The sequence below is a fragment of the Brassica napus genome, chromosome A3 (genome assembly GCF_020379485.1).
Source record: "Brassica napus cultivar Da-Ae chromosome A3, Da-Ae, whole genome shotgun sequence".
NCBI classification, from domain to species: Eukaryota; Viridiplantae; Streptophyta; class Magnoliopsida; order Brassicales; family Brassicaceae; genus Brassica; species Brassica napus.
This window is the reverse complement of record NC_063436.1, coordinates 20992689-21005242: the sequence shown is the minus strand read 5'-3', so window position 1 is coordinate 21005242 and position 12554 is coordinate 20992689. Positions and strand designations below refer to the sequence as shown.

At 36.7% G+C, this 12554-nt stretch overlaps 4 protein-coding genes across 4 annotated transcripts; all 4 read right to left on the bottom strand.

Moving 5' to 3' along the window:
• Positions 1–495: 495 nt before the first annotated feature.
• On the bottom strand, positions 496–2115 carry LOC106439732 (classical arabinogalactan protein 9-like). Its single transcript, XM_013881238.3, has 2 exons — positions 1445–2115; positions 496–784 (listed from the first exon to the last, which is right to left on the bottom strand). The coding sequence occupies exons 1-2, from the start codon at positions 1949–1951 to the stop codon at positions 719–721; spliced, it is 573 nt and encodes a 190-aa protein (XP_013736692.2). The 5' UTR covers positions 1952–2115; the 3' UTR covers positions 496–718.
• A 3784-nt stretch (positions 2116–5899) lies between these two features.
• On the bottom strand, positions 5900–7138 carry LOC106442395 (F-box/LRR-repeat protein At1g06630). Its single transcript, XM_048776653.1, has one exon. The coding sequence runs from the start codon at positions 7136–7138 to the stop codon at positions 6908–6910; it is 231 nt and encodes a 76-aa protein (XP_048632610.1). The 3' UTR covers positions 5900–6907.
• A 9-nt stretch (positions 7139–7147) lies between these two features.
• On the bottom strand, positions 7148–10480 carry LOC125607064 (F-box/LRR-repeat protein At1g06630-like). Its single transcript, XM_048776652.1, has one exon. The coding sequence runs from the start codon at positions 8072–8074 to the stop codon at positions 7148–7150; it is 927 nt and encodes a 308-aa protein (XP_048632609.1). The 5' UTR covers positions 8075–10480.
• Positions 10481–10725: 245 nt separating this feature from the next.
• On the bottom strand, positions 10726–12273 carry BNAA03G38720D. Its single transcript, XM_013881241.3, has 2 exons — positions 12055–12273; positions 10726–11867 (listed from the first exon to the last, which is right to left on the bottom strand). The coding sequence occupies exon 2, from the start codon at positions 11807–11809 to the stop codon at positions 11015–11017; it is 795 nt and encodes a 264-aa protein (XP_013736695.1). The 5' UTR covers positions 11810–11867; positions 12055–12273; the 3' UTR covers positions 10726–11014.
• Positions 12274–12554: the final 281 nt, after the last annotated feature.

Here is a 12554-nt window from a genome sequence, read left to right as displayed (position 1 = left end):
GTATGTTCTTCGGAGTTGATTCATAGTGAATTACTGAAGTGAGTCCTACCAAATTAGGGAGTTTCATATTAAGATTCCAAAACTCATACATCTTTGCCTTGTCATTTTACTATTTCCCTCTCTTATTTTTTTCTCGTTTGCTTTCTTTGTAGCAATCGCGATATCAATCATTTGTGAACCAAGTTCCCTGTAAGACGTTTGACATTAGGCTTGGTTCACTCGATGAATGCAAACTTCTTAACACGTTCCATAAACAAAAACGTGTAGCTTTTGAATTCAAAAGCATTTATACCAGCAAAACAGCAAACTATACTTTGTTTAGAGATTGACAAGAAAATCCACCCTTTTCAATCTTTCAGTTTTTTTATTGTTTATGTTTTCTTCCTTTTCCAGGTTTTTGATTGGCCACTAGTTTAGCATGTGTTTGCGTTTGAATCCCAGAGGCAAATATATAAGGAATGGTGACATGGAAGAAAAAAAAAGTAGACATGGAAGAAAGCAATTTAGTACACTAATAATCAAATAGAATGAGAAGGGAAGAAGCCACAAAATATCTCCAAACGAAATATATCCTGATATCTCCATCTCAAGTCTCAATAATATCCTCTCCAAAAGATAATAATCCAAAAGAATACGGTTCCGAAAGTAATAACAATGGAACAAACAAACATCAACATGAAAACAAATGCAAGGAACACCGAGCGAAAGGCTCCCGCGCTTAGATCATAAACCAAACGAGAACAGATCCAAGTACCAAGCTTGAAACTGTCTTGCTTGCTCCATTCTGCAAAACAATACATAAGAGATTGGATCAGCATTTCATTTTTATTGGTTACAGAAGCATCTTTGTAATCTGATGTTATAATTCCAACATAATTAATTTAAAATAGAAGTTTTAATAGCATTTATTAATCCGGGATCGTTTGAAAAGTTTCTAAAATATAGTGGTCCTAGCATAAAGTGATACTGCTTACTTCGAAGAACTCCGTCATTCATGCATGCTTTCGGACTTATTTTATTGACTAAAGACTAAAGTAAATCTAGATCTACTTTTTTGTCAAAAGCAAGATCTGCTTTTAAGATCAACACGTGGAAGTTATTTATTGTTCACGTTCATACTGACAAAGCTAACGTGACTCCGGCACCCCACGCGCCCACGGCTCGAGTTCGAAGATCTCGAGACAGATGCAGTAGCACTGTCCGAAAATCGGCAAATACGATACGGGCGCAGATTAACATATCTTCCTAAATTGCGCTTGCAACTGCTCACTTTATAACATACTAGGATTCTTCTGCTAAATTGCGCTAATCATAATTTTCGAGAGACAAGACTAGTTTTAGATCTAATCATGGACAGTGATCACCTCATTTTTCAAAGTCAAAACCATCTCAGATCTGAAACACATTGTACAAGATCCAAGTCAAATGAGAAGAAATTACGGACCTGGTCATTCGAATCTGTGGAAGGTCCTGGCCCTTCGGCGCTCGGTCCAGGGCCATCAGTGGCCGGGAGAGGCGGGCTAGACGACGGAGATGTAGAGGGAGCGTCTGGCGTCGTAGGAGCAAGAGCTGGAACCTGAGCGGGAGGAGATGCAAGAGGAGCTGGAGGAGGCGTTGCTGGAGGAGGAGATGCGACGGGTGGAGGAGTTGCTGGAGGAGGAGATGCGACGGGAGGGGGAGTTGCTGGAGGAGGAGTTGCCACTGGAGGAGGAGTGGCCGGAGGAGGAGAAGCGACTGGAGGAGGAGTAGCAGGAGGAGGAGCGGTGGTGGCTGGAGGAGGAGAAGTTGTGACTGGTGGAGGAGCTGAGACAGGAGGAGGAGTGGCTGCTGGCGGGGGAGTTGTTGTGGTGGGTGGTGCTGGTGTGGTGGTTGGTGGTGACGACGGAGCTTGACCTCCGACGCCGGCGATGAGGACGATGCAGATCGCAACAATAGCAAATTGCCTAGCCATTTTTTTTTGTTTATTGTGTGAAGCGCACTCTCTCAGTGATGGTTCAGTGTAAAGAAAATGTAAATGGAGGAAAAGTGAAGGAATTATTTATATAGGAAAAGTGGAATCACATCGAAACGCAGATACATAGCGTCGTATTGAAGCTGTGTGTTAGTGTATAATACAACCCATGATGCCATGTGAGAGTTGGCGGTGCTAGTAGTCAGTTGACACGTTAGCGAGTGTGTAACAAATTATGATGGGATGTGAATGAGTTGTATTTATTGACATAAAGCTTAGAAGTTACTCTTATTATTTCCAAACATGTATACCCAACTTTAGCGAAGGTGCTTTAAGTAAGTAATAAACAAAAAACATTCTGGATCTCACCGAATACATAATTATGGAAACCACCAAATGAACTTTAGAAAATGTCAACAGTGGGACAGAAATAGGTGGCGAATTTGGTAAATGATATCCAAAAACCGTGTGCTACTGTTGTTTGGTACCACCAGAGTTGGTAGACGATCCTTCATGCAGATCACGGTCAGAAGTTAAGTTTTATCATCTACAAGACTACAACAAACCGAATGTTTTAAAATGACAAAAATGTCAATTTTACAAATTTTGGAATTAGTATCTATCTCAGACAAAATTTTATTTTGGTGACTAGAAGGTTTTGAGTCTAAATATGTGTACTTCTTTATAGGATGAAACCCATGTAAGTTCAAAAAGATTTTAGAGTTTTTGTGCAAGGAGATTAAAGTTTATCGTGAATGGGAGACGATGAAACACTTGGCAGCCTAACTGCTAAGTTATACACCATTGTGAATGAAGAATAATTGCTTGGGACCTGGGAAGAAATACAAAGAAAAGGAACTGGTCAAGAAGCTCAACAGATGTTTTCCTTCCAATTTTTTTGACAATGAACTCTGATGAGATGAAATTCGACAAATTTGTTGGACTACTCAAAGCTGCAAAAATGGAAAATACTGAGAATAGACCAAAATGTGTGAAAGGAATTGCTTTTGAAGTGAATCAGGATGATGATAGACTGCAAAAACTTGAAGAAAGCTTAAAGGCTAGAAACTTTAACAAAGCTGTAACGACACAGTATAGATAAAACAATTTCGTTCAATTAATTAGAAATTTTAATTAAATCCAACCATACTCTCCTTCTTCAGTGGAGTGTGTATATAGAGAGAATCATAGAATTCGCAAGAAGAACAAGTTTTGGGATCTTGGTGAGTGAGTTATCTTTGTGAGAGACGCAACTGCTGCTGTGTAGGATATTTTTAGGTATTTTAGGAATTTGTCAATAGCAAAATACAATTGTGTGTTACTACGAACTGATTGAACATATCTTATAAATTTGTTCATGAGATTTCTAATAAAAGATATCGTTTCGGAATTGCCATAAGATAATATTTCCTATACCGACAGTCATTTTAGGTTTTTTTCAACCCACACCATGTTAAATTAACTCTATTTCGGACACTTCCTATGTAAATCAATAGTAAAGATCAAAATGCACTATCTACGTAATTGATCGATGAGGTTGTCTTTTAGTTAATTTCATAAACCTATAAACCTGAAATGATAAAAATATCCAACTATTTACAGTTTTTGTTACTTAGCCTGAATTTATGGGTGATATTTGCATCAAGATATAAACAAAAGGATTAAGTATAAATGTGTTAAACAAAAGTAAAAATAGGCTTTCCTTATGAAATGAGTAAAGGGGGAGAGTGATGGAGTACTTTGGTGATAGCATGTCGAAACTGGGGCCAGGTTGGGTTCCCTGTTAGTTTCGATGGATGCTTTTGGACAGATCGAATAATACTAATTTCAATTATTTGATGAGTCTTGGATTCTTGTTTTGCTGGTGCTATTATCATGTGCTCGACAGCACAATGTTACTGTCACTTCACAAATAAACAAATTTAAAATTTAAATTTAAAATTAATTATATAATATTTGATTGTCTAGCCTAAACTTTGAATTTATTTTTAAGTATATTAAAGGATTTATATTATACAAATGGTAAAGAGGATGACAAAACTTGACAGCAATTTCACTCGAATAAATCGTAAGTGCGGGTAACTGTGGTGCCATTCAGAGCAAAAATAATGTTTTCTTTTTGTAACACACTAAAGCAAAATATGTATAAGGGCAACTTAAGACACACAAGCATACGAAATCATTCATTTCAACTATGATACTGAATTTTGTATTATTTCAATACCAAATTAGTATTTAGCGTATTGCATTATCGGATGATTTTCATGGAACAATAAGATACAGATTTTACTATGTTTCTATTATTTTTACATTTTTTGCGGTGCTTTCCAAGGCGAGAGATATTAGTTTCTCTGGATAGAACCTTTTTCCAGAAAGAGATCTTGTTGTTTTGGATCTGATTATGGTTCTATTGTTTCTTTTGTGTGGTTAGTGTTTTTGTCGTGTTGATTTTGGTTTTGGGACGTGAGTCGTCAATCCCAACTATCTACCTGATTTGTATTTTGTAGTTCAAGCTTGTTCAACGGTAGCTTAACTGAAGCTAACTCGGGACAAAATTAATCAAGGCAACTGAAGAAGAAGATGTATCTAAACTATGAGAATTATTGTCGTAATTTCGTTTAAGGTATTAGAAGTCCGTCTGTAATTGCTGAAACGGAAACACCCAATTCATCTTACTTTCAAAGAAATACTAGTTTAGTTTTGCTAATCATGTTTATCTTTTCTATTTTCGGTGTGGAAAGACTATTGATTTCTCATTATTTTTCATATTCTTCATGTAATATGTTCCAAATCAATTTCAATAAGACAGTGTTAAAAAATACATATTTTACTTAAGACCTTAACAATACCCTATGAGCCATATCTTAAATATTCAAGTTCATGGCAGCTCAACCAAGAATTGCATTCGGCCGAAGCTAGTTAGGCTGTCACGGGAGCCTCTTCGAAGTCCAGAAAATAAGTAACCAGGCCCAAAATCTAATCAAACTCAAGATGTACATATTCTACTAAGTTGGGTCCAACTGGCTTCAAAGTTAGGAAACTCTTCCTTCTTTTCACAAGGGCATGTCCCGAATATATTTATGGAAGCCATGAGAGATACTATACCATCCATAAGCCATCCAAGACGTCCTACCATGTACCAGCACCCAGAGAATTAAGAGAATCAACTTGCACTCTAACATTTCATATTTATACCCAAAGGGCATTAAACTCCAATGGATTTTCCTATTCAAATTAGCTGTAGAAATCTACACCACATTGTGGAAGCATCATAGCCTACTGGTTAAAGTTTAAAGGCTTCTACACCTAGGTCTGAAGTTCGAACCCCAGATTATGCAATTTCTTGCAGATTCCAGGAAATCCAGGTTTCAAGTCTGGGAAAGAGCGATTTATTGATGCAGACTACAGAAGAAAAGCTTACAAAGAATCTTCAACATGGTGCAAGTAAATCTGGCCAGGAATGAATCTTCATAGGACGGCTCAGATGATGCAGCTAGGCGGAAATCTTCATAAAACATGTAGTATTGTCGGTTGTCAAATCGTTTATGTAATTTTTCTCATAAATGTAATGTCATAATAATCAGCGTTAAAAAAAAAAATCTACACCACACTTGGAAGCTTCCATAGACATTATAAGTGTACCTAGACATCCCAAGATATCACAAGTTTTCACCCAAGCTATCAAGCTCAAGAAAACACTATTTTCTTTTATGGCTGGATTTTGTCATAAACCATCCAACAGCTAGTATTTTTTCATCTGCTTAATTATTTTCTTGTTTTAGTCTTAGAGAGTAAGTGCCACAAGCCATTATAAGCTCCATTCACTAGTCTTTGTAACGCACCCTTGTCCATTTGAAGTTTAATGAAAGTATTATTTCTTTTTTGAAAAAAAGGGTTAAACCAAGATCTATTAAAAATACAGACCTAATCTTCAGGTAGGAGGTGCAACCCACAAATGGATCTTCTCCCAGATATTCAAATGGACCATAAGCATGGGCTCATATCCGTGTGGCGACATGTGGAGCTAATAATTAAAGGAAAGTCCATCTCTGACCTGGACTAACATGATAATTTCTAGAAGAATTCACTAGACCACCACGATGTGGTTCAATGAAAGTATTATTCAGTTTACAAATCGAGCATTTGTAAGGAGGATATATTATAAAAAGAAAATAAAGTGAGAGGAATTTGAGATTAAATCTAGTTGTTTTTGTCCCGTTCAACAAAAAAAAAAAGGCACTTAGAAGGTGATACGAAGAGGGATAGACAACCATTTTTATTTCTACAACTTTCTTTTGAAAGAATCATCATGCTTTAGTCAGCACCAGCCCAACAAACACAGATGCCCTACTCAAATTTGAAGAAATGTGCCCTTTTATAATTTAAAAAAAATTCAGCTGAAAAAACCCAAAAAAAAAAGGATCCTAAACAATTGCTTACTCTGCATCTGCTCTGGACCGGACCTGACTTTAGTTTTTAAAACTGAATCTAAACCTAAAATATATTAGTTGTAGAAATCAATTTCTCTAGAGATTTTGGTAAGTGCTTTAGAAAAAAAAAAAAAAAATCAAAGCCACGACTAGATACTTAAACACACAAATCTTAGAGCAAAAAACATAAAGCCACAACTTCAACTAATCAAACCCTAAGTGTCTAGACTTAAATGAGAAATGCGACTTCGGTCGTGCATTTGGATGCTGCACTTCCGAGAAGCGTGATTAAGATCCCTATTTAATTGCAATATTTTGCCATCATCCACTACAACACCTTCCGCAAGCTCCAGTAGCACAAGTTCGAGGCATTGCATTCTCCCAATAAAAGTCTTTAAGTGTTTCAACTCTTGAACAGTTCCTTGATAACCAAGGATATGCATCAACTTCACTTGGTACAGAGGTATAGGGATATAGCTTGCATAAACATTCAGACTCTGAAAGAGAATTAAATAAAAAGACTAAGTTAATGTCTCTCTCCATATATACATATATAATCGTTGCTAATGATACATACCTGTATGATTAGAGTTTCAAGCTTTGGAGACTTTTCAAGCAGATATGGAAGCAGTTTCCAACCTCGTTCATTCTTACTCCCAAAAGATAAACTAACCAGGTTGTTGAACATTGGTAGAAGTAGTCCATGTCTACTAACACATCGAGAAATCGTCTGAAGCACACACATCAAGAATGTCATAACAAAGTTTTATAGAAAGGAAAGTTGCAAAAAACGTACATCAGCGGAAGCTGGAGAAAGATGTAAAGTCTCGATGTTACTTATTCCTATCATGAGACCCGATATATCCGGCTTAACGACCTTTCTATTATAACGAATATCCACACGAGCTTCAACTAGGGATCCAAAGTTAACCGGTGTGTACTCATACAAGGCATGGTCAGAGTAGTCGAAGGAGACAAGACTTGGGGCGTCAAATGACAAACCACTTTCATAATAAACATCACAGCCACGGTATTGAACTGATAGTTTCTTGATGGTCCGACTCGATATGTAATAAGGGTGTGAATCCATCTCCTCGTGACGTACAAATAACTCCTCAAGCACAGGGCAACCAGCGACCAGCACATCACTGAGATCTTTAGATGCAAAGAAAATCGTTTCGATGATGAGAATCTTAAGCGATGGAAGTAATACATATGAAGGTATGTCGCATTGAACTTGTGTTCCAAGCGTTAGCTTAACAAGTGTCTTGCTCGTGAAGAGCTCACAAGGCATAAACAACATTCCAAGGCGAGGTTTTACACTCACGTCCACTTCCAAAACACCGTGTTCTACTGCGTCACTAACCCAGCTGCTCACGTAAGCCATCTCGTTGTGATCTCCAACGTGACGTTCAAGAGAGAATTTAATTATGGGCGAATCTCGTTGTGTTCGATCCAAATATTCTTTGAATCTCTCACCTCTCTTTGGTTCACCCTTTTCCGGGTGCACAGAAACAGAATAATCAAAATCAAGATAATCCACTAATCTAAATATATTTCTCCAGTTTTTAGAAAGAACAGATGTTGAAACAGCCTGTTTTATCGGAAGTAAGGACAATATGTCACTGAGAATCTCCTCAGGGAGGAAGCTGATTGCATCTCTCGACCCAGTGTCCAACTTTTTGGTATCCATAGTTTAAGTACCTTGAAACAAGAAGTGTCTATCAAGCAACTGAAGTGTTCCTATAAATATAAATATACATATTCTTCTTCATCATCTAAACTTTCATGAATGCTAAAGAACTCTGGTTATCAAGAAACAGAAGTGCTCCTGTATATATTCCTAATCAACTAAACTATCATGAATGCTAAATAACTCGCACATGCAGTTTTGATCCTTCCAAGAACCAGAGACCATTAAAAACAGATAGATACGAGAGTGAGACTTGAGCATGTATGACCAACTAGCATGTATGACCAGAGCATGTGAGAGTGAGGCTTGAGCAAAGATAGATACGAACCGTGACGGTGGGACAATTGTGGACAACGGAGGAGAGCAAAATTGAGAGAGAGGAGATGGTCAAGTTCCTAGAATCCATGAATATATTAATCCGAGATAACAAAATAGGGATCTTTTAATGTCTATTTCTCCATTAATACTTAGATAATTACAAAATGGTTGTTTTCCATTTTAGTATCAATTATTATTGGAGTTATTCTTGGGTTTAGTGTTATAAGGTTTAGTGTTTAAAATTTTGCAATGTTTAATTTTTTGCAATTAATATTATTTTTACATTTGTTTTCTAAACAAGATATGACACATGACATCTTTTTATTGGTTAGTATTTAGGGGATGAACTCAAGAAATACTCTTATTACTGTATTTTGAAGAAAAATATATATTTGGAATACTATTTAAAAGGTGATCCATAAAAATTGTAATTAACAGATGAAAAAACTGTCTTGTGGCAAGACAAAAAGAAAGGTTTTCTTTGGTGTGATTGGTAAGTATTAAAATAATTGAGAGTAAAAAAATGAAAATATATATCTTAGTTTCTGATTGGTCTTCGCTTCTGAAAATATTATTTTCATCATTGTTGGAGATATTTAAGCCAAGAAGAAAATCTTCATGCTTAAAGCAAAATGCCAGCATTATTCTCTTGAAATTTTTTTTTTTTGGTATATGGGTCATATTTTCCATTTCTCAAGATATTTTAAGCATAAGTTCAAAAAAAAAGAAGATATTTTAAGCATGAGACAAATGGAGAAGTGGAGTTTGTGGATCCCAACGTGGAGATGTTCTCTCGGGGTTCAAACTAACTACCCTGAGCCCTCTTTGTTTTGGTTGACATGATGAACCTTTGTCACCACTTTGTTTCTCTGCTGGATTCGATATAACTAGTTTCTTTTTTCCCAACAACTCGTTCTTTTTCTTCTTTGGAGAATCGATCTTCTTTGGCAGCGTATCGCCCTTCTTCTTTTTTATCTTGGTAAGTCATTTCTCAGTATTGTAATCTGGTGATTTGGTTCAAGGGCGTTGTTGTTGAGGACGGTTGAAGATCGTCGTTTGACAGAGAGACGAAGATCGTGTTTGAAGTAGTCCCGAAATGGGAGAAATTTGGGATGAGATTTTGCGATTTATAGTTAGTTTGGGTCGGTTTCGAGTCAATTCTTAGGTCATGTTATGGATAGGATGAGTAGTCGGGCTTGTAATTATGTTTAAATTCTTAAGGTTTTGGATATTTTACTTCATTTTCAATTTAAATTTAAATTTAATATAGAATAAAAATAGATATGAGGATGCATATAGATTATTTCAGTTCCTTAGAGGACCATATCAGAAAATTGATCATTTTTATTATTTTTTTATTTTTTGAATAAAGATCATTTTTATTCTTTTTCCATTTCAAAATATAAGATGTTTTTAAAAAAATGTTGTTTCATAATATAACATGTTTTATAACTTTAAATTTATCAAAATTGTGTAGACAATCGTATTTATACTGGCTTTTATAATCAAAGAAATTAATTTTAATCTATAACTTTAATGATAATTGTTTGGAGAAAATATATTATTAATATGTGTTTCGAAGTAAAACTACATACATTATGAATCAAAGACAATAATGGAACTGGTTGGGTTCCAGCAAGTGTCTTTAGTTTTAATTTTTATCTATAACAATAAAAATTATGAATCATAATATGTAGTTTTAAAACTTAAGCCAAAAAAGAAAGAAACATCTTTCTTTTTTTTTACTTAATTTCTAAAGCAAAAAGACAAATTGATGTAAGAACATCTTTCTTTTTTTTACTTAATTTCTACAGGTACATTAGATACAATTCTATCCAAAAAATCTACCGACTAAATTCTACCGTAAAATTATAATTCTAATCAATGGCCCACAATATATACATTTTAGTATCATTTATGGATGTCATGTTTGATTCATTTATTATACACTGGTTCGATTACACAAAAGCTATTTATGTATTCCGTTGTTTTTTCAGATAACGGTTCAGACATACTTGCCTAATAGAAAAGAGACGCAATCCATGCAAACGGTATAGTGTATCGGCATGTGTATGAGTTTATGACAATCAGATGTTTAACACAGTATCAACCAAAGGTGCGACTCCCACTCACTGACTAGTACGTGCAAACAGAAGGATGGCGAAGAGATCAAGAGAGAGAGACGGAGATTCCTCTCCGAATCCAGAGAACTGACTAAATCGACATGTTTTTAGAAAGCAATCAGTTTGGTTTCCTCTTGTTTGTCTGATTGATATTCTGCTTCAGTGACATTTGGCTTTCTGCAAATAAGACCAGTCTGTAGAGAACTCAGATGTTTAGAAAACTCTTTTGCTCTAATGGAAAATTTGTTACATTACGAGAAGACATGCGAAAGTAAGAAAACTACATAAGTAAAAGATGTCTTCTAAACAAATGGTGTCTTAAACTATATATTATATATAACTATCACAACTTGTACAACCTGAAGCCTCTTCTGTTTCCCCCTTCAAAGCTTCTTCGAGAACACTCTAATGGCAATTCCATCCATACTCCAGGAAAAGAATCGATCAATCAAATATGATTATCCAAAATCGCTATATAACGGCTCTTTTCTTCACAACTCTACTCCTCAGACGAAGCGCGGGAACAGATTTTCTCTAGATGAATAGGCCAATCCTCTCCAAGAACACGTGGATTCAACTCCACAGCAGCGCGAAGATCCAACACCGACACTCGCTGTCGCTGGACCAAACTCAAACAAGGCTTTATCAGCCTTGTAATAAACGCGTCCAACCCGCTATTCAAAACATCAACAGAGTCCATAGTTAACTTCATCCCTTCCTTCTCCAGCCTCCTCTCCAACACACTCTTCAACGTCATCGCATCAGGCAACTCGCCGCTGTTCCGACAACAAGTCTCGCCAAAAGACCTTCTAACTCCGGTTAACGAAACGCCGAGCGGCGCGGTTAACTGACTCGGTACGCGCTGTTCAACCTCTTCTCCTTCTTCCATTGGAAGCCTCTGCATCTTCGACAACGACTCGTCGTTCGTTGTCGTGATGCTCTGAGGCTTCCCGAGCGGGCCGAGAGGACTCGGCCGGTCCCTAAACTTCCTGGACCTGCATTTTCGAGGCGAGGGAGGGAATGCAGATGGTCTCTTGAGGTACCTCGGAGGAGGAGATTTGGCGGCGGCTGCGTTCTTGAGGAGGGAACGTAGGAGACGGTTGTGGAGAGGGACGAGTTCTCTAGCGATGGTCTTGTCGAAGTCGGACTTGGTTATCCTCGAGGTGAGGAATTTTCCGAGGTGGTCGAAGTAAGTGTTGGCTCTCGAGTGCCCTAGTTTCTGGTAAATTAGGGATTTGATCTCGAGAGTGTTCAATCTGGAAGAGCATTGATCTGATTCTGATTCTGACCCCATCTTCGGTAACTAAAACCCAGATTTTGAAATCCGCACCGCTAATTCTCGACTTGTAGACCTGAATTTCGGAAATTGAATTACAGATTGTTAGCTAATTCGTCGAGAATCGAGTTGAGAAAGTTAAGAAATTGGGAGGATCCAAGAGTTTTTTAAGCATTAAAATTAAATCGAAATTGAGAAGGGAGAGATGAAACCCAGAACGATAATCGAAAGATTGAATGAAGAGATTAGAGTTGAGTACGAACCAGTTGAAGCGATTGATTTTTTAGCCGCGAAATTTGCTTCTTTGTTGTTGTTGTTGTTGAAGATTGTGTTTCTCTTTGTGCCCTAAAGGAATTGTTGTTTTTTTTTTCCTTTAGTTATTTTATCGAGTTCGCTTTGTGTTTTGTTTGTCTGTTCGTTCGTACGTGCGTGAAATAGAGAGAGAGAGACCAAACCAAGGCTTTATTATAAAGTTAAGAGAGTCAGTGCCGGAGAGAAATGAGAGAGAACCTACCTCCTCGTTGACTCTTTTCGGCTAGCAACTTCGGACACATGTGATTCCTGGTTCACTCTTCTTTTTCTTCTAAGGGAATTGTTAAAAACAATTTACAATGCTGACTCAAATACAAAACTGGGGGGATAGAAGGAATTAGAGTTTTTATGATTTTTTAAGTTTTATTTTATTGTTACTATACTAGTGTATGATTTTTTAAGTTTTATTTTATTGTTACTAACTAAAAACACCCACTCTCTCCTACTTTCT

What these genes read in the sequence shown, in the direction of transcription:
- LOC106439732 (XM_013881238.3), bottom strand. Translation starts at nt 1,951, where the DNA reads ATGGCTAGGCAATTTGCTATTGTTGCGATCTGCATCGTCCTCATCGCC. An exon ending in CCACAGATTCGAATGACCAG is followed by an intron (nt 785 to 1,444) that starts GTCCGTAATTTC and finishes ATTGTTTTGCAG; the next exon opens with AATGGAGCAAGCAAGACAGT.
- LOC106442395 (XM_048776653.1), bottom strand. Translation starts at nt 7,138, where the DNA reads ATGACATTCTTGATGTGTGTGCTTCAGACGATTTCTCGATGTGTTAGT.
- LOC125607064 (XM_048776652.1), bottom strand. Translation starts at nt 8,074, where the DNA reads ATGGATACCAAAAAGTTGGACACTGGGTCGAGAGATGCAATCAGCTTC.
- BNAA03G38720D (XM_013881241.3), bottom strand. Translation starts at nt 11,809, where the DNA reads ATGGGGTCAGAATCAGAATCAGATCAATGCTCTTCCAGATTGAACACT.